This window comes from Aspergillus udagawae (genome assembly GCF_001078395.1).
Source record: "Aspergillus udagawae IFM 46973 DNA, scaffold_4, whole genome shotgun sequence".
Taxonomy (NCBI): domain Eukaryota; kingdom Fungi; phylum Ascomycota; class Eurotiomycetes; order Eurotiales; family Aspergillaceae; genus Aspergillus; species Aspergillus udagawae.
This window is the reverse complement of record NW_025091267.1, coordinates 3064978-3083484: the sequence shown is the minus strand read 5'-3', so window position 1 is coordinate 3083484 and position 18507 is coordinate 3064978. Positions and strand designations below refer to the sequence as shown.

At 51.2% G+C, this 18507-nt stretch overlaps 5 protein-coding genes across 5 annotated transcripts; all 5 read right to left on the bottom strand.

Moving 5' to 3' along the window:
• Positions 1 to 316: 316 nt before the first annotated feature.
• Positions 317 to 5047, bottom strand: Aud_006443 (uncharacterized protein; the record flags this gene model as incomplete). The annotated part of the gene is made up of 3 exons (XM_043291344.1): positions 317 to 3470; positions 3547 to 3656; positions 3728 to 5047. The coding sequence occupies 3 exons, from the start codon at positions 5045 to 5047 to the stop codon at positions 317 to 319; spliced, it is 4584 nt and encodes a 1527-aa protein (XP_043147279.1).
• Positions 5048 to 7489: 2442 nt separating this feature from the next.
• Positions 7490 to 9515, bottom strand: Aud_006442 (putative chromatin assembly factor 1 subunit A; the record flags this gene model as incomplete). The annotated part of the gene is made up of 3 exons (XM_043291343.1): positions 7490 to 7589; positions 7645 to 8783; positions 8856 to 9515. The coding sequence occupies 3 exons, from the start codon at positions 9513 to 9515 to the stop codon at positions 7490 to 7492; spliced, it is 1899 nt and encodes a 632-aa protein (XP_043147278.1).
• A 2270-nt stretch (positions 9516 to 11785) lies between these two features.
• Aud_006441 (uncharacterized protein) lies at positions 11786 to 12892 on the bottom strand (the record flags this gene model as incomplete). The annotated part of the gene is made up of 1 exon (XM_043291342.1): positions 11786 to 12892. The coding sequence occupies one exon, from the start codon at positions 12890 to 12892 to the stop codon at positions 11786 to 11788; it is 1107 nt and encodes a 368-aa protein (XP_043147277.1).
• Positions 12893 to 15599: 2707 nt separating this feature from the next.
• On the bottom strand, positions 15600 to 16800 carry Aud_006440 (CaiB/BaiF CoA transferase family protein; the record flags this gene model as incomplete). The annotated part of the gene is made up of 2 exons (XM_043291341.1): positions 15600 to 16684; positions 16737 to 16800. 2 exons carry the CDS (start codon positions 16798 to 16800, stop codon positions 15600 to 15602), a joined length of 1149 nt encoding a protein of 382 aa, XP_043147276.1.
• A 391-nt stretch (positions 16801 to 17191) lies between these two features.
• Aud_006439 (WW domain-containing protein) lies at positions 17192 to 18055 on the bottom strand (the record flags this gene model as incomplete). The annotated part of the gene is made up of 1 exon (XM_043291340.1): positions 17192 to 18055. One exon carries the CDS (start codon positions 18053 to 18055, stop codon positions 17192 to 17194), a length of 864 nt encoding a protein of 287 aa, XP_043147275.1.
• Positions 18056 to 18507: the final 452 nt, after the last annotated feature.

Below are 18507 nucleotides of genomic sequence, written 5' to 3'. Positions count from 1 at the left end.
GAGTAGAACCAAGTCCTCTTGCCCAAGCGTGCTAAACGAGTGTCCCAACCTGACATGCTAGAAGAATACAACTACAAGGAAGAAATGCAGGCGGCCGAGATGCTCTAAGCTCACAAGAAATGGAAGCGCAGTATCTGCACTAGAAATTAGCCAGAAGTAAAAGATCCGGTGTGGAAATGGTACGAAGATATTAAGCCCAGGGGATAACAACAACCATAGCGTGGTATCAAAAAACAAGCAGAAAAAGTGCCAAAGGATATAAAAGAAATGATAGCACCCGAGTTTAGTCAAGAAATAACCGGGTATTGATGGTAAATCAAGCGATGGAGTCAAACTCCTCGCGTTCGCGAAGCCTGTTCCGCGCGAGTTGGTCGCCCCCGTTGGCTGACAGCTGCATCCAGTGCAGCGCCAGGCACATGCTCTGAGGATCGGACTTGCTGTCCTTGTCACGGCGGTACATCATCTCAGCCTTGAATGTATCTCTGGGGGAAGTAAGTGGTAGCGTGACACGAGGAAGAAGCTCCGGATGGGTTAAATAGAGAATCGCCAGCTCCCGCTGGGCGACAGGGTTTCCTTCTTTTGCAGTAATGATCCACATCCCAGCAGCATCCTCAATAGCGTGGCTCGGTCTGGCATTGAAACCGAAGGGCTGAGGTACATGGCGTCGGCTCAGTTCCTGAGAGACGATCCTGTCGGCAATCTCGACCATGCTGTTGCAGACCTCTTCCTTGAGACTCAACGCCGCCAGGCCAAACTGCAGAAATGCGGTTCCACTGTCGGTCTTATTTAGCGTCTCGCCGGGAACGAAAGCTGAAATAAATTGGAGATCTCGGAAAAGAGTCTTGGGCTTCACTTCTAAGAGAAGGCTACGCAGCGCGTCCACAATTTGGTTCTCCGTAGGTGCGGAGTATTCCGAAGGCCGAGAGTCAAAAGCGACAGATTCGGCCGCTGGAGACGTCGGAGTTTGCAAGAAGTCCTTCTCAGCTCCACGGAGGGTTCGTGATTCCGAGAAGCTATACCGTGCAGCTCGTTTGCCATGGAGCCCCAGTTCCCTCGAGTGCACATGCTCCTTATCAGCATGCGCATAGGCCTTGTCATCATTATCCACGTTCAAGGACGCGATGACCAATGCTCTCAAATCCCGCAATGCATTTAGCTTGACGAACGGGTTCCCGTGGCGCGAAAATATCTCGATCAATTGGCGGAAAACAACTCCGTACGAAAATGGAGATTGATCTTCAGCCGCTTGAGCGCTCTCGGACATGGGCACTGAGGATGTAACATCAGGCTCTCGAGCCCGTCCAGATATGGGAGGCTCCAGCGACTTGCTTCTTCGGCCCCTGGATTGGGAGCATCCTGTTATCTCGCGGACTTTGCGTGCATTGCACTCCGCATAGAAGCGCTGGATCTTCTCGCGCTTCTTCATTTGTATACGAATTCGCTCTTGGTCCAAGGCGTTTCCAAACCAGGCATCTGTCTCGCTTCCACAGCTCCAGACAGGTGAACCGAGATCACTCAAAAGTAGACTTGTCAAAGCCTGTTTTAATTCGTCCAGGAAAGCGACTTTGCCTTGACCTTTGCGATCCTTCTGGCGGGCCGGCTGAGCAACGGCCTCACTGAGCATCGACGGCGGACGGGAGTAGAAACTCGATGCGCTTGCTGCATAGGGCACATTCTGATGTGGTACAGACCAAAACGTGCTGTATGTGTCACCCGTTGATACGGAGGTTGCCTTGGAAGGCGAGTCTCCAATCGAAAGACCATCAGCGGCAGAGGAAACTCGGGGGATCCTCCACTTATCGGAAATAGAGCTTTGAAAGGACGATTTGCGATTCAGCGGCGGCGGGTCTGGAGTGTATCTAGAAAAGGAATCGGACGAGCGGAGACTGCCGGCAGAGGATTGGGAAGCAAACAACAACTCTTCACCAGCTGTGCCCACTGGGCGCAAACTTGACGAGGAAAGGCCAAGGAAGCTTCGGTTGCTGGACCCTTCGAACTTGACTCGTTCTTTTTGGAACAATTCGCTGGCCCAGAGAACAGGGGCTTCGGCCATTGTATCTCCGACGAGTCGGTTGATACTTACTTTGACCTCGTAGCAGAAGCGGTGAATACGCTCTTCCCCCTTGCAAAAATTGTCGATATTGTTCTGTGCTAGCCATTTCCGTGTCAACTCGACCTGCTCATCAGATAGTTTGTTCGGACCGCCTTGGCTACTAGGCGCTTTCATGACGTTCATCACCTGCAACTCTGGCTTTTGCAGAACGGATCCCCCTGATGCGCGGGGGCTGCTGCGCGTTCGACGCTCGTTGGCAGGAATGGGCTGATAAAGACGAGCGGAGTAGACCATCGTCTTCAGTGCCAATGCCACATTCCTTGCGTCCTCGTACCGCATCGAGTTCTTGACGTCGGTCATGTACCACATCTTGTTTCGCAACTTCGTAATGGTTTTGATCGTCTCTTTCACAGTTCCCTGCAGTTGCCACAAACTGCGATCCAGTGCCACAAAGTCGGTTTCGCAACGCTCGATCACGGAGTGAGCTACCCGGAGCGAGCGTGAACATGATGTGTGCATAGGTTCCAGGATCCAAGAGTCATCGCCAAGGCGAGAGGGTATGTCGGCGACACTGCGAAGAAGCTGACGACTAGCATTCCACCAATAATGGGCACCCATAAAATCAGAAGTATGATGGCAGTGTGACATGGCCTGATTGAATCTTTTCTTCAACGAAGAGGCTTCTGAAGGGGGCATTTGGTCGCGCTCCGCGCAGTAGTCTGAGCGATCTCCAGCAGGATTCTCCCGGACGAGCTTGATGATCGCTGTGTGGAGAGCCTCGAAGTTGTCCTCCATGCCCAAAGCGGTGGACGGACAGGTATCAGCGGCCAGGTTCCCAGTATCGCTGAGCTGGCCATCGGAGAATAAACCCCAGACTAGGCGATGACCACCTTCGGTGACAGAGAAGATGGCCCATTCTTCCGTGGAGGGGTACTCGAGACCGGGACGACCATCAGGCTCGACCAAAGCAGACAACTCAAAGCGGATACGGTCAGCGTTGCGACTCAGATGATCTTCCGAGCACGTAAAAAAATCCATGTCCGCGGAGGAGAATGCCTTTGAGGAAAACTGCGGAGAAGAGCCACCATTCAGATTACGCCGGTAGAACCCTGGCTCTGGGACGGCGGTGGTATGTCTTTCAGGAAAAGACTGCAAGGAGCTGGGAGATAAGGCAGATGATCCGGAGGAGGGAGTGGGAGAGCTACAAGCGGGAGATGTCGCCGAGGGAAACAGGGCGCCAAGTAGGGTTAGCACGTCTGTAGCAGATAGCATGAGAAAGGCGCACGGTGATTCGTGATGACTTCTGGGTTCCGAAGGCTGGACAGATTGCAGGTTGTCGGTGTCCGTTGTCTCGAACTGACGAAGCATGTTCTCAACGTGTTGACGGACCGCAGGACGAGTCATTGAAAAGTGATGCCTGTAGCAGAAGATCAATGGGTTGGGACAATTCTCTCTCTCTCTCGTCGAAAAGTTCAGCAATGACATGGGCTTACATTGAGCGTAGAATAGCAAAGACCTGCGAATACGCCCTAAGGGCGACCTGTCCAAGGAGCTTTTCTCTGGCATCTTTCCTGATATGGAAGTCTAGAAGAAGGCCAAGGGCCTAAAAGAAGGAGGGAGATCAGTTCTCTCGGAGTCCCAGAATCATAACGTTTAGGATGGAGTGGAACAGACCTCAGGATAAGCAAGAGCCCCAGAGAGAAATTTAGGGAAGAACCACTGGAGGAGCAAAAACTCTAGAAAACGAGCACGACAGTCCGGGTAACCCAGTTTTTGCAAAATGGCGCGAGCGAACTTGAACACTGCATGAGGAAAGCCTGCATCTGGGTCATCAAGGAGTTTGAATAGGGAATCTACAGCAGAGGAAAAATATTCCTCAGCAACGTCAGTTTTCAAGGGGTCAAGGGACCCCGCATCAAAGCCCAGTCCGGCTGGGGTTTCAATATGCTCCAGGAGGAACGCGCCGGTCTGGAGGATGTCCATGAGGTAGAGCTCAAACTTTGGTCTGGCTTTCCAAGCGCTGCCCATCGTCCAGGATGACAGGATGTGGCCGATGAGGGGATAGAACCGATTGCCTCCTTGGGTGATAAGTCCAGCGCAAACAGAAGACCAAACATCCAAACGCAAGCGAGCCTCTGGGGTATCAGAGTCCAAGGGGGTAGCAAAAACATTGAAGACTAAGTTGGAGATAGCGTCCATTCTCTCAAAATTGGCAGCATGATCTCGGAAAGGAACGGACGTAGCAGAAGTGCGTTTAGGCAGAGAATACTGGTTCCGTGAACGGGCCGCAGAAAGGAATGTGTGGTCACCAGAGTCCAGAGATGTGGCCGACGAGGATAACAAGGCATTCAGCTGTGCGGACGTCAAGCTGCACAACCTCTCACAAAGGAACTGAGGATTGGTCCGGACCAACTGCAAAATCCCAAGAAGATCGGACCTTGACTGAGGGCTGAGCTGAAGGAAAAAATCCGGGGAACGTTCCACAGCAGATTCCTGCGCTGAGGACCAGTCTTCCGAGGGGTCCTGCCGGTGGAAGTGGCGACGCATGGTCAGATCATGGGAATCCTGAAGGTCCAAAATGGTATGATATAAGGCAAGGAAGTTCGCCTTATCCTCATGTTTGAGACTTTCGACTAAACCGCGCTGCACGACGCCTCCAACGCGAGCCAAGCGCGCGGAAATACCAATGGATATCTTGGTGGCATGAAGACGGTTTTCCAGCATTTTGCGACGGGCCTGCTTGTGCTGATTTTGGCGATAGCGGATCGCAAAATCCTCAAATGACACCTTGGAGGGCTCTGTTGATGTGGATGGTGGTGTGATTGTTATCGGTGGTTGATCCATTGCCTGGCGGCCATCCGAGCGCACGGGAGCTGCTATGAATTGCGCACTGGAACGGCCCGAGTCCTCAGACTCACCTATGGTCAGATCAACCGGTGAAATGGAGGAGCAATCAACGCTCCCGTCGTCAGGAACCAACAGCATGGGCGACATGCTGGGAGTTGGAACAGTAGATGGCTGAGACACCGAGGAGGAATCTTGCGCGCGACTTGCGGAATTACATGTTGAAGTAGCCTGAGATGATAGGGGTAACAGGGCTGAGATAGGGATATTAGTTAAATCAGAGTTGGAAATCAGCACCTCAAAAGACAAATTATTGGCGGGAGGGACTGAACAAGGGGGAAACTTTTGCTTGTCACAAGAGGAAAGAATCCGCTCTTCCGTTTTGTAATAACTGAGGCGAAGGGATGGGGTGTACTCACAGGTCACATAAGAGGCTAGAATTGACGGTAGACCATCGCGTTGGGCATCGAACATAGTGTTGCCATGGACAGTGCCCCGGCCATCCAGCCAAGAGGACAATCGAGATCGCGAAATGGCTCGGACGCCAGAAACCTGCTCCTTAGCACATGATTCTCTTACTGAACTCGATGAGATCGAAGATTGCTCCTCATCACGATGTTGAGGATTGTCCGCAACTGCCGATCGCTCCAGGGTGAGATGGAGAGCTGTGAAAGGTAGGAGGTAAGACGATGCAGTGGACGGGACCAAGCTCGGGGATTTTGTCGCAGTTATACGAAGAGTGATGGTTAGAGAGGCGCTGTGCTAGTGTGATGCAGGAATCCAGAAAGAGGGTGAGGAAGTCAATCAATGATAGTGGTGATACGTCGTATGGGAAATAGGCAGATAATTATTGGAAAAATTGACGAAGCAATCAAATAGTCTCCTTCTACTGTAGTATGCGAGGTAAGGCCTGGCAGGCGGAGGAGGAAGTGGGAGAGGACTAGAAGAAAGAGACGATAGGATAATGGATGTAGATAGGATTATCTTTTTCAGGATGGATGCTTGACTAAGTATGTCGAAGAATTGAACGATGACATGCAGACTGCAGAGGGGCAGAAACAAAAGAGAGAAATGAAGGGCAAGTGGATGGATGGATAGATAGAGAGTAATGCTAGATGCAGTGGTGACTACTTGCCAACAAATCAATAATGCTACTACTGCTACTGCTTCTGCTAGGAGGAAATGATCCCAGCTGGAAGAGAGGGGCTAGATAATGTGTGTCCCTTTCCTGATGGTTGCTGAGAGTTTTATTCAGTGTAGGACCAGAAGAATTCTTGAGTCAGAGTCACTGTTCTGCAATAATAATGGTATTATTGCCTCCAGCCAGATTGCTTTAGTTTGGATCAAGGCTCTCTGGTATTATTTGCTACTTCGTACTTGTGTTTGCTCCTTCGCTATCAAGACTATTAAGGAGTAGACTATCTACACAGTAAACTTGAGTATGGAGGAAGGAATTGTTCGATAACCTCCGCGAAAGTCAAGAGTCGTTTTCCCACTTGGTCGCCTTGCAGATCGTCTAGAGGCAAGATGGTTCTGGTCCGGTCGCAGATCGTCCTTTTCGACTCGATGGATGGCTGGAGACGGCCACGAAAGCGCATCGGTGTCGAATGAGAGGAGTTTGTTACGGACTGACTTTGGAGTAGTAGGTACCTCGCCTATTGTAGTTTTCTATGTAGGTCCTTTTCCGAAGTACCTAGACCAACGGTATCGTGTCATCCATGTCGCGGATTGATGGGAGCGCTGATGCTTGAGGTAACGGAGTAGACAGCCCTGGATAGTTGATGAGTTGGCACTGCATGCATGGCGAGTTGTCGCTTTTTCCAGTTTTGATTGGTCAGTCCCCCTCCTCATCCCTCCCACCAGCTGTCGCTTGACTCTTATCTCCTCTGGTCATTGTTGAACACTTCCATGAAAATGGAAAAAGACTCATCCTCATGATTATCACGGCTGCATAGGGTAAGGTATCTCTTGCAGCTGCATATAGATAGTAGTGGACAAGAAAAAACTCCAAGGATTCCGAGGTTTGAAGTGTTTTCCGGGTGGACAGCATCGGTAGATGGATACCTTCCTTGGCTACTATCAATATTAATATGTAAGAAGACAGGCTGTTTTCCCCCACATGGCACGTGTCCCAATCGGACAACCCCAGAGATCAGTCTAACCTCTCTAGGTTACTGTGATCTATGTGCCTCAGAGCAGTTCAGCTGCCCTGGCACTTGTTAAGATGAGCTGAACAACAGAATGGAAGTCTGCACATATCCTATTCTTATATTGAATATCATAATGGAGGATAATATAGTTCAATCAAATCTCTGCTGTCGTTTTTCGCTTCGGCGACCTAAAGACAAGACGCAACAAGTTCAAGTGCCACAGCCAGCACAGGTATCGTAAATGCAATCAGTTGACTCGATTCATGCTGTTTTCCCACAAATGATCATGAAATCACAGACGCTCAACCCGTAGACGTCTTGGGAATCGCCCCACGGTAATTCTAGAATAACGACGTACGCCATAACTCCCATCTTTGCAAACCGAGGCAGTGTATACCTTGCGGCTCTACGCTGATATGGATATTGTCCTCCCTTCGTCCTTCTAATTGCACACCCACTTTTTCTCGACCTCTCGTTGACCAACACGCGTCGCGACGTGAGTAAGGGTCTCCTTAAGGACATCTTTCGATACTTTTGGAAATCTAGTGAAGTGTCATTAGCACGAAGCTCAAGTGAAACTCGTAGAAAGACTCATACCGTTTCTTCAGAACCTCGATCAGACCTGTCTTCGTCAGGTCGCTACCATTCACCACCTCTTTGAATTCGGCCAGTTGCTCTGGTGTCAATGTGCGCTTCGCCTTGCCACCTGCGGTCAAAAGACTCGGGGTTGCTCCTTCGGTAGTAGGCGCAGCAGTTTGGGATTGAGTGCTTGAAGGAACGACTATGAATGACTGGAGAGTGGAACGTCCCACGCCACCTGTTGGGAGTGGCTCTGCTGGCTTTGGTTTCTGCCAATATGCCGTGGAGAATGGGTCAATAGGGAAGGTAACCGAGTCCGTGATCGTCTGGATCCTGTACATTTCCAGCTCATGGTCTCTGCCTTCACCTTGCCAGCGTAGTCCGGTACTCAAAGGCTCCAAATCTCCTACTATCAAGCGCCTTTTGCCCTCCAGGTTATCCTCATCGTCGTCCAGGAACCCATCCATATCATCATCACCTTCTTCGCTTCCTTCTTCCTCCTCCTCGGAATCAAGATCTTCGCCCTCTTCCGGCTCCTCCCACTCGGCCTCGGAATCATAGTCGTAGTTGATATCGGGCAGGCCACGGTGGAAGGGATTGCGCATGAGTTTAGAAGCAGCAGATTCCGGAAGCGTCTTGGTAAAGGTGCCCTGGTAGGGAGGTCGAACATCTTCACCAAACTTCAGAGATTTCATTTTGATGCGTCTGAGCAAATCCTGCGCCCCCCGTGCAGAATCAGGGTCAGGCTGCTCGTTGAGACTCTGCATTCTGAGCAGAATGTCTTTGACCGAGGCAGCCTGTCTTCCACGCCGCCGGCTATACGGCATGATTCGGAATAGTTCAGATGGGCGGAATGACAAAGGCTGCGCGGACCCATTCCGATAGGATTGTAGGCAAGCATCGACCCTTTGTTGCATGTGGGAAAGAGCCTCTGGGTCGCGTTCGAATCGGTGCGGCGGGGCGATTCTTGTGTGAGACTGTAGGAAGAAGTCCGGAAATTCTCGTTGATAGTCCGAAAAAGGCGGAGTAGGGTTCTGAGACGTCAAGTTCGAGGCGCCATCGGCGATCGATATCTTGGGCGAGTCGGAAGAAGTATCATCAGCTGGCTGCGCTGGGGGTTTGGGTTTGACGAAAAAAGCATTCAGTTTCGTTTGCGCCTAATCCCAGGTTAGCAAGCAGACGAGGCCAGTGACTTGGAAAGTGCCATCTTTGGATGGCAGAATGCTTACCCGTTCCTTTTTCAACTTCTCCTCTTCTTTCTTGCGTTTCTCTTCCTCTTTAGCGGCCTTCTCCTCTTCCTTCAGTCTCTTCTTCTCTTCTTTTCGTTTACGTTCCTCCTCACGTTCAGCTTCGCGCTTTTTTCTCTCTTCTTCCTTGATGCGCTTCTCCTCTTCTTTCTTGGCCTTCTCTTCTAATTTCTGCCGTTCTTTTGCTTCCTTTTCCTGTTGCCTAGCTTCTTTGCTTGCAGGTGACAACTTTCGCTTTTTCGCGGTCGGCGTAGTGGTGTTGGTGTTCTTCGTAGGGGTAGATGGTTGTGTATTTGAAGTAGTTTCCGCTGTAGAGCTTGGCTGAGGGACTGCTACCAACACCGATCCGCCAGGCGTTGTTGTGTTCGTACCATTTTGTTGATCTGAAATTTCAATGCTGGCTGGGGAAACTGATGGTGATTTGAGAAGTTGCTCGGTCAGCGTGCAGGACGCTGCAACGTGAGATAATGATGGGTCTTGATTTTCTTGATCACATATTTTCGATGCCTTCCTGCTCTCTGGCGAATGTGGTGATGCGTCAATCTCCTGGATTGAACGCTTTCTCGAGGCTGACGGAGACGTGGGATATGATTGGGGTGGAAGGGGAGAGAGACGTGACGAGCTCTCAACGGATACTTCCATTCTGAGCTGGTCTCTCGAGGCTAGTTAATACAACAGAATCCAGATGTCAATTCCTTTGCCTGGAGACTTCTCAGGAAGGTCAAGCCATGAGAGGTCAGGTCCGTGACCCTTCCGTTGCCGTGTTGTGGGACACGCGTTAATTGAAGTTCGCGCCGCCGCCGCATCTGCGGAGGGAAAACGCACGTGCTTTCACGCTGCTTTAACCCCCTTCCATTTCAGTGCCTTTTTCTTGCTGGTTTAAAGGGATTTCGTATACCCTTCCAGACATGGGCTGGTGAATATGGAGCGACGTGAAGTCTAGCTCTATCAGCTTTAAAGTATGGAATTGCAGATATATTGCTGCACTGGTGACTTCATTCCGGCTTTACCATCCTTGAATGGATTTCATATATCGAATCAAGAGACATCAAGCTGAGTGTCCATAATTGATCTATTCAACGCTCGCGCCGCAAGGAGGAGAATGAAGCTTACTGTGACATTTGACGAAGGAGTTCTTGATTGACTCGACGTGAAACTCACACTGAGCTTATATACATTGCAGCAAAGCCAAGGATATACTCAGTTGAGGTCCCTTTAGCAACATGGAACGTCAGCGATTTACGGGAATCCCATCTCCATGGACTTGACCATAATGAGCACCACCGAAGATTGTATACAGCATCCTGGAAGTCTACCATATGCAGTTTTATGTGGACAGTTCCTCGTGCAATATTGTCATTATTACCTTACTCTTCCTCCGGGTCATCGCAATCCGTTGCCCAAAATCTGGAGGGCACCATTACCTTGTATTGTTTTAGCACTTGCTCGCTCAGCTACTGCCTTGTCATGTCCATATAAAGTTCAAAATCAACCGCGGAAGTGGGGGTAAACGAATTATGAGAAGCAGGAGATCTCAGATACAGATAGGAAGATATCCACATATCGATGTCGATCATCCTGGGTCATGTATGAGTCGACAGATCCCCGGTATCGGTAGGAGACCCAACAGCCGAGGACTGACAGATGGCATCAAGACTGATGAAGGGAGATGGCCTGCTCCTGTTCGACCGGTGTTTCTATTCATACATATGTTCAGCCTAGATAAGGATCAATAAAATCCAGCAGTGCTTCATTCTACAGCACCCACTCCGACTTCAGCACCCAGCAGATGGAAACGAAGGCCCCAAACGGACCAATCCAGGAAATATGGGCTTTCCATCAGTACGAGTATCTATCTGCGCGGTGATTTGCCTCATTCCACTTCATTAATCACTCAATCTCATCTGCGGCGTGTGCATTGCGTCTGCGTCCTGACGGTATCTCATTGTTGCATGCGATGTATTGCTGAGTGCAAGGGAGGCATTTCAAGTGCTTCAAGTGTTTCAAGCGTGCTCTCTCCCGTGTCTGAGCTCTGGCGCGGACGCGAGGGGTTGAGAATTGAGGCTTGGAGGGAGCGGCCAGTGTGTGGACGGACTTGGAGGTCGGATAGAGTGAAAGATAGCACGCCGACAATGGTAGCGGTATCGGAGCAAGAAAGCACTTCGTTTTCCTTTTGCGTCGAACCAGAGAAACGTGATCTCTGGGTCGCCTGAGGCAGGGATGTGTTTTGTGATTGATCTCATATGCAGTCATGGACAGTGATGTATCACATGATGGAAAGGCATGTCTGTTCAACGTGAAAGGAGGGTTCCTAGAAGTGAGACCATTCGAATCAGGGATACATTTCGGGACCGGACTCGTAGCGTCTCAAGAAAATGATAGACGGCCTTGTTCTCGTTCTCCGTGCAAGATTGACAAATGTGGCTGTCAGCAGCTGTGTGTCTACGTCAATGGGAAATCACTGTTTGGTATGTACAAGTCATATTATTAGAATTAGCGATACGGCGCAAGAGATTGGTATAAGAGCGCCTAAAGGGTGCAAAAGTTGCAAATACACACAGCGAGCAGATGAAGACGCATGCGTCGTAGGCAGAGATGTCGAAGAATGTAGTGAAGGTAGAACAACCCCACGTAAAATGAGAAAGGGTCAGCTTGAGCCTTCAAGCGACCCATCATGAACAGTATGCAGCAGTAAAGTTGGACAAGACAACTGTCCGCAGAAAAGGAAACGAAAGGTAGGAGAATGGATAGTAAGTGATGTTGAGAGCGATAAAATTCAGCGACGTGGGCCCCTTTTCTTATGCCCAGCATAAAATAGAGTAATGAGTCCTGCTATCAGAACCCGAGCCCAGCTGTCGCTGATTACTGCTCAAGCGAAAAAAGTACGGCAGAATGCCCGCATGGCAAAACACTTAGTCACTGAGATCGGGATTTGCGACGAAGAGTCGCACATTCGTCATCGTGGTCGTCCGTTCATCCACACTGCCCCTGCGCCGCAATTCGTCCGCCTTCCGGGCCTTCTCAGCGGCGGTGGTGGCGGCACTGGGCGCAGCCATGTCACCTACTGACCCGAAGTTATCCTCTTGCTCACTGGTCTTGCTATGACTTGTGGCAGAATCGTCTCTGGCAGATGAGATCTTTTCCTCCTCGTGGCGCTCGGCCGGAGGATTTTCTGTAACCTCCGGAAGATCAGCCTTTTCGTTGGGAGGAGTATTAGTACTCCCAGGGGTGACCTGGGCAGGCCGCTGGTAGCCACTAGGGTAGCGGTAATTGCTCCCGAGAGAACTGCGGCCGCTGCCCGTGCGGCGATGAGGAAATCCATTGTCACTGTGTCCATCCTCATCTGCGTCGCCCACCTCGTTTGCACTGAGTCGGACCGGAACAGTCGCTCCAACGAGAGTCGACGCCGAAAATTCTGTCATTCCCTTGTTTCCATGCTTGTTCTTGCCGCTTCCCAGGGTACCGGTGCGTCCAGCGCCAGCGCCATGGACTTCCAGGTAGGCCCTCTTCTTATCCGCCAGCTTTTGGGCCCGAAGTCGGGGATCTTCAGGCTGAGCCCGATCACACCAGACAGTTGCCTTCTGCCTGCGCATGAGAGCCACGTAGCCGACTTGAGCGTTGGTCGAACGGGATGATGTACTCCGGCGGATATCAGAGCTAAAGTTGTTTCCGGTCGAGCTGGTGGAGGTGGTGGCACTAGACAGGCGCCTCGACGGGTGACTAACGTGGCTGGTCATTGTGTAATGCGGCGAAGGGGCACCGGCATATTGTTGCTGATGCGCCCCGTATGGCGAGACATGGGACGAAGAAGTTCGATTGCGGCTGGCCGAGGAGACGGAGGGATGGGGAGACACTTGTTCCTGTTGTTGGTGGTGGCGCGGTTGCTGTTGCTGCGGACGATAGTGGTGCGGCTGTTCATGCTGGTGAGGCTCGTAGGATTGAAAAGGGTATCCACGATGCATGCCAGGGACGGGCTTCCGAGGAGGTGCCTGGTGAATTGGGAGTCGATAGTCGGTCATGGTGGGTGGAGCTTGCACGCCAGCCATGCAGGATCGAAAAGCTGTTGAGAGTTGCGAGAGAAAGATGTTTCCAAGGTGACTAGTTAAGTAGAGGCGACAAGAGCGCAGGGACTAGCTGCCTTGGCGAGTAGAAAGCGACTGCAAAAAGTCGCCTCGATTGCGAATGAAAGGAAGAAGCGTGTTGGAAGTAAGGGAACCCGAATTTGTCTTGTCGCGCGATGATGGATGGATCAGCGAATTGGCCGGCGATTCCGTTGTGTGGTACATGCAGCGGTATCCGGCGGCTGCAGCGAAGAAAAGAGAAGAAGAAAAAAAGGATCGGTTCAACAAAGGAATCGTGCGGATTAATGAGTTTCAAAAGAGAAACCAAACGCAGAGATTCCAACGCTCGAAGCGGCCGACTTTCTGTTCTCAGTCGAGGTTTCAGGGAGCAGCACTTGATGCCGTGAGGAGTAGCGACGACAGGAGAATGATCGATCAGGCCGCTTTGGGAACAGGCACGAGGGGAGGGCTTGGCGCTCCTTGGGACGGTTATCTGACTGCAGATTCAGCAAGCCACTCTGGATAGACACGCTGGCAATAGATGACAGCTGAGAAGTAGAGGAGAATGGGAAGAAGAAGAAGAAGGGTAATAGAAATCAGCCAACCTCGACGAGATAAGAGGAGAGCTATGGCTGTTTAACATAACCTTGGTATGGATGGAGTATTAATCGGTCGGCCGATGAGATGAGGGAAAGAAGGCGAACAACACAGAGAAAAAGTAATTTTTGTTTTTCAAGACTCAGTTTGGTTGGTACGGACTGGTACCTTACTAGTACTGTTACCAAATACAGGCACACATTTACCTATGTCAAGGTGGGTACCTCAGAGAGAAGATGTACATGATAATTGGTAAACATCAGCACAGCCACATGTTTCATCCACAGAATAGCTACTGTTAATGGTTACGTATGTACGGAGTACCTACCTCCAAGACTGCTTGAATAATAATACCAAAATATATACCGGCAATTGAAACATAGCAATTTAGACTGGTTACCAAAGAACAAGAAAGAGACATCACGATGAAGTCATGACTTGAGCACATTCCCTTTGTCTTCCACCACTGGAACCACACAACCACCGAGGTAAAGCCTCTCATGTTAGGGTAATAATGACAAGGTAGTACGCAACAAAACATTAAACAAACAAAGGTCTGTGCCTCTTATCAATTTGCTTGTAGCTGTTTTGCCGTCGAGCGCCTAAGTTAGCACTGAAGCATCAGATTCAAGAGTCAATGCAGTCATCCTCGTGGGTTCTCTAGTCCAGTCATGATGCGTGGATAAGGCACGCACCGCGAAATAGTCAGTCCTAGTCTACCTTTGTCAGCGGTTACAAGATAGTTAGCTAACTAACTAGTTACTTAGTTAACCACCTCCCATGAGTCAATACGGACTACGGAGAATTGACGGCTTGTGGTTTTACTCCATACATTTACAAGCTGAACATAGGTACTGCGCTATTTCCTTTAGCTTATCTGTCTGGGTGTTTACCAGTATAGCAGCGCTGCGCCACAGTTTCGGACACGTGGGGTCCTGATATGGTAGGTACAATACTGGTAAATACCATACCCACTTCCGGCCGTACCACAAATTCAATCCAAGGTTCGAAAGGTACGACGATGCTTTGTCAGTTTTACCCTCAGTGGTACCTGAGTAACAAGTCGAGTCAATTTCTTCACCCAATGTCCGTTAATTTAGTCTGGACTAAAGGACATCATGACGTAGAATACTCCACCATCTAGAGAGATTACCGGAAGCACCGAAGAAAGATCCTTGGTGTAGACTTAGATCCTGAGGTGCAAAATCCAAATATTGCTATAGAGAAGTGACAGTGTGTCTTATGGCTTTAGTCAGGCACAGTAAGGTAGGTACATATACCTTACTCTGCCCTGACTATCACTAACAGTAATGGCAACAGATCATCAAGCATTCGTATAGGTTTCTCCGCTGCAATGTCACCTCAACCCAAGAGTGGTGAAAGTATAAAATGACGCGATTATTAGGTAGGTGGTCTTCATTGATAACGCTCAGACATCGAATCATCCCACCGGAACTGCTGCAGGTTACATTCAGCCGTTGTAACATTTCCAAGAGCTGTTCGAATCGGGCAATCTCCACCGGTTTCGATCCTTTTCAGCTCGCCATGGATTCCAATTCTACCTTAGGTGGTAAGCCTGGTAGGTACCAGGTATTTCATACCGTAACCAGAGTAAAAGGTAAGGTACGTACCGGAGATACGCGCTGCAGTCTGCATAGTCATCTTGTGCACACAATGCCTGAATCAGACATCTTCGCAGCATTATCATTGTTTTTGAATCTCCATCGCCCATCTGTAAGGATGCAATCGAATTAATTGTACGAATTGAAATGGACCATTGCTGCCCTGCTAATGCTGACCGACCGACCGATTGACTGACCGACTGTCGGTTGCGGACTGTGGCTGTGGCTGTGAATCTCCCTCATACCACAAAACCAAACAATGGAAACCCAATTAATTCTCCAGATCTCGTTTCTCAGCCCTAAACTTGTCTCACATCTTGCGATTTCCGCACATGCTGAATGGTCAAAGCTTCTCTCCCTTGAGGGTCATGGGTAACCATCTTGATCGCGTCCACCAATGACCTCGTCGCTCTGGAAAGGCCATTCTGAGACACCAGCTACGCTACCTACAGTTTGGACTTGCCTCCCTCGATCCACACCAATGCTCCATCCCCTCGGACATCAAAGTCCCGTCCCTTCTCCCATCCCATCCATGCCTTGAGAGTCTCCTGCCCACCGGTACCGGGTAACAGCCCGCCTCCTGTCCATCCGCCGTCATCAGCCGGGATCGGAAGACTGGGCGTGTCAACCAGGTGCACCGCAGGTCTCTGCTCGTAGCCACTCTGTTCCAATTCCGCCTGCTCCAGCACGGGCGTCGCGCAAGCATCTGTGCCGTCAAAGATGGCCTCCCACTCGGCCCGCGTCTTCTCCTTGAATCGCTGCTCAAACGCGGCTCGCAGGGCGGGCCAATTCGCCCTGTCGTCCCGTGCGGAGAGCTCTCCTGTTTCAAACCCAAGCCCCTTGATCAGCGCCGCGTAGAACTGCGGCTCCAACGCTCCGACTGCGAAATACTTGCCCCTGTCCTTGCACTCGTAGGTCCCGTAGAAGGGACTTCCGCCGTCCAGCATATTCTCGCCGCGGGGTAGGTTCCACAGCGGCGTCTGCCGAGTCAGCCGCGGCATTGTCGCCAAGTACGCGGACCCGTCTACCATGTTGGCTTCGACCACCTGGCCTCGTCCCGTGTGTGCGCGCGCCAGTAGGGCCAGCAGAATCCCCAGGAAGCACATGGCGCCTCCGCCGGCGAAATCGCCCAGGATGTTGCCCGGTGCATAGGGGGCTTCTCCCTTCCGGCCAAGCATGGACAGCACACCAGACACCGCGATGTAATTGATGTCATGGCCCGCCATGTCTTTGTATTTGCCGTCGCGACGGAAGCCCGTCATGCGAGCCACAATCAGGCGCGGGTTGTGTTTTAGGAGTACGTCGGACGGCGAGAGGCCCAGACGTTCCAGCACGCCCGGCCGGTAGGGATCAATCAGGACATCGGCCTTTGACAGTACGGAGAGCAGGAGGCGGTGCGAAGCTTTGTCCCGCAGATCCACCGTGATGGACGTTTTCCGGCGAGTCAACTGGTCTGCGGAGATGGAGTTCGGCCGATCAACGCGCAACACTGACGCGCCATAGTCTGCGAGTAGAAGTCCAGCGAACGGGCCTATATAGATTAGACACAGGAAATTTTGTCCAAGCGCAGGTGTGGTACGAACCTGGAGCCAGGCCTGCCAGCTCGACGACTCGAACTCCTGCGAGTGGAAGGGATGGCTTGGACATGGCAGTTCCGGGTCAATCTCTGACTGCGGGTGATCTGTCACTGAATGTCCCAATTCCGACAAATCTCAATATTAAATATCAGTTGAGGCCACACCGCTGGCCTGCAGCGGGATGTGCGTGAATGGGTTTAATAGCAAAGGCTGATCGATGAACAACCGTCTCTCCGCAACCGAGGCCCGGGCCACGTGCGGGGGAAACCAACAGTGCCGCAGGTGAAGCTTCACCAGAGCATGTCTGGATATGCAGCTTGACTACAATGATTGCTATACAAACATTGCTATCGATTGACAGGTCCATCATGAGTGCAATATTGTTATGCGAATTATGCATAAATCACCTTGTAACAATGCAGTATGATCAAAAGCCCAGACAGTCCCCTTGATGAAGGAATCTACCAATCATCCCGACCCTCAGCCCTTCCCTCATCATAGGCATAGTCTATATTGTCGCCAAATTGTTCCACCTCGCCGACTTTTCGTCCTGCCCATCCCGCCGCATTCTCAGGAAAGTCCTCGACATCGTCGACTGCATTGTCCCACTTATTCTCGATGCGGTCCTCGGTGCGATCCCAGCCCTGTTCAATATTCTCTGGGATCCGCTCGACTTCACCGACCTGATATCCGTGGTTGTCAGCGTCTGTCTGCAAGCACGACAGAAGAGCACAAACCTTTTCGCCGGTCCACCGTGCCGCATCCTCGGGGAAATCCTCAACATTCTGCTCGATTCGCTCCTTATCCTCATCCCAGCGCTCATCTGTACAGGTCAACAACGCGCCTTTTTTCCGGCTCCAATCAAGGGACAACTCACGGATTTTCTCCCCCTCATGCATCAGTAACGCACCGCCCGCCAAACCGGCCGCCCCCGCCGCCACACCATACATCATAGTATGATCCTTGCGTTCCGGTTGTTGTCCCTGCGGCTGCCCATAGCCGCCTCCATAACCATACGACGGCTGAGGCTGACCGTACGATCGCTCTCCGTAAGACGGAGCGCCACCACTGCCACTGCCGCCGTACGGCCGCTCCCAAGACCTCTCGCCGGTCTGCTCGTTCACGTAGAACCAGCGCTGGTCGCGATCATCCCAGCGGGCGACCCACGGGTAAGGGAGGCCCTGGGGAGGGGCGGGACCAGCGTTGTAACCCTGGCCTTGTCCACCGTAGCTGGGTTGTTGATTGTAGCCGTAACCGCCGCCGCCGCTGCTGCTGCTGCCACCACCAGCGACTTTTTCGATGATTTTACCGAGGAAGCCGTCCATGGCGATTTGAAATACTAACAGAAGAAACAGATATGATATACGTAATCAATAGTGCGAAGAGAAGAGGAGCTGAGAGAGAGGAGACAAAGGAGACTGGACTCCAACCATAGCCAGCTAAGGAGGGACCTGGATATTTATATACATGTCTACTGCGACCGCCTGAGGGGTTACTAAAATAAGGGACTATTATCTTAGTTCCCTCCAGGGGTGCGGATCCATCGCAGCGAAGTGAGTGATATCGAGAGAGGGTACTCCGTAAATCGCGCTCAAACAGCCAAACAGCCACGACACGCCCCTCATTGCTGGGCCCTCAGTCGTTTACTGTGCAGTCTGTGATAGGTCCACTTCAGCATTTCAGCCACATCAGCCCCCTCAGCTGTTTTAGTGTATTTGTGGCGCAACTCAGCACCCGATGTTTCTCCTCGTACTTTACGGAGTACCTTACGATGAGA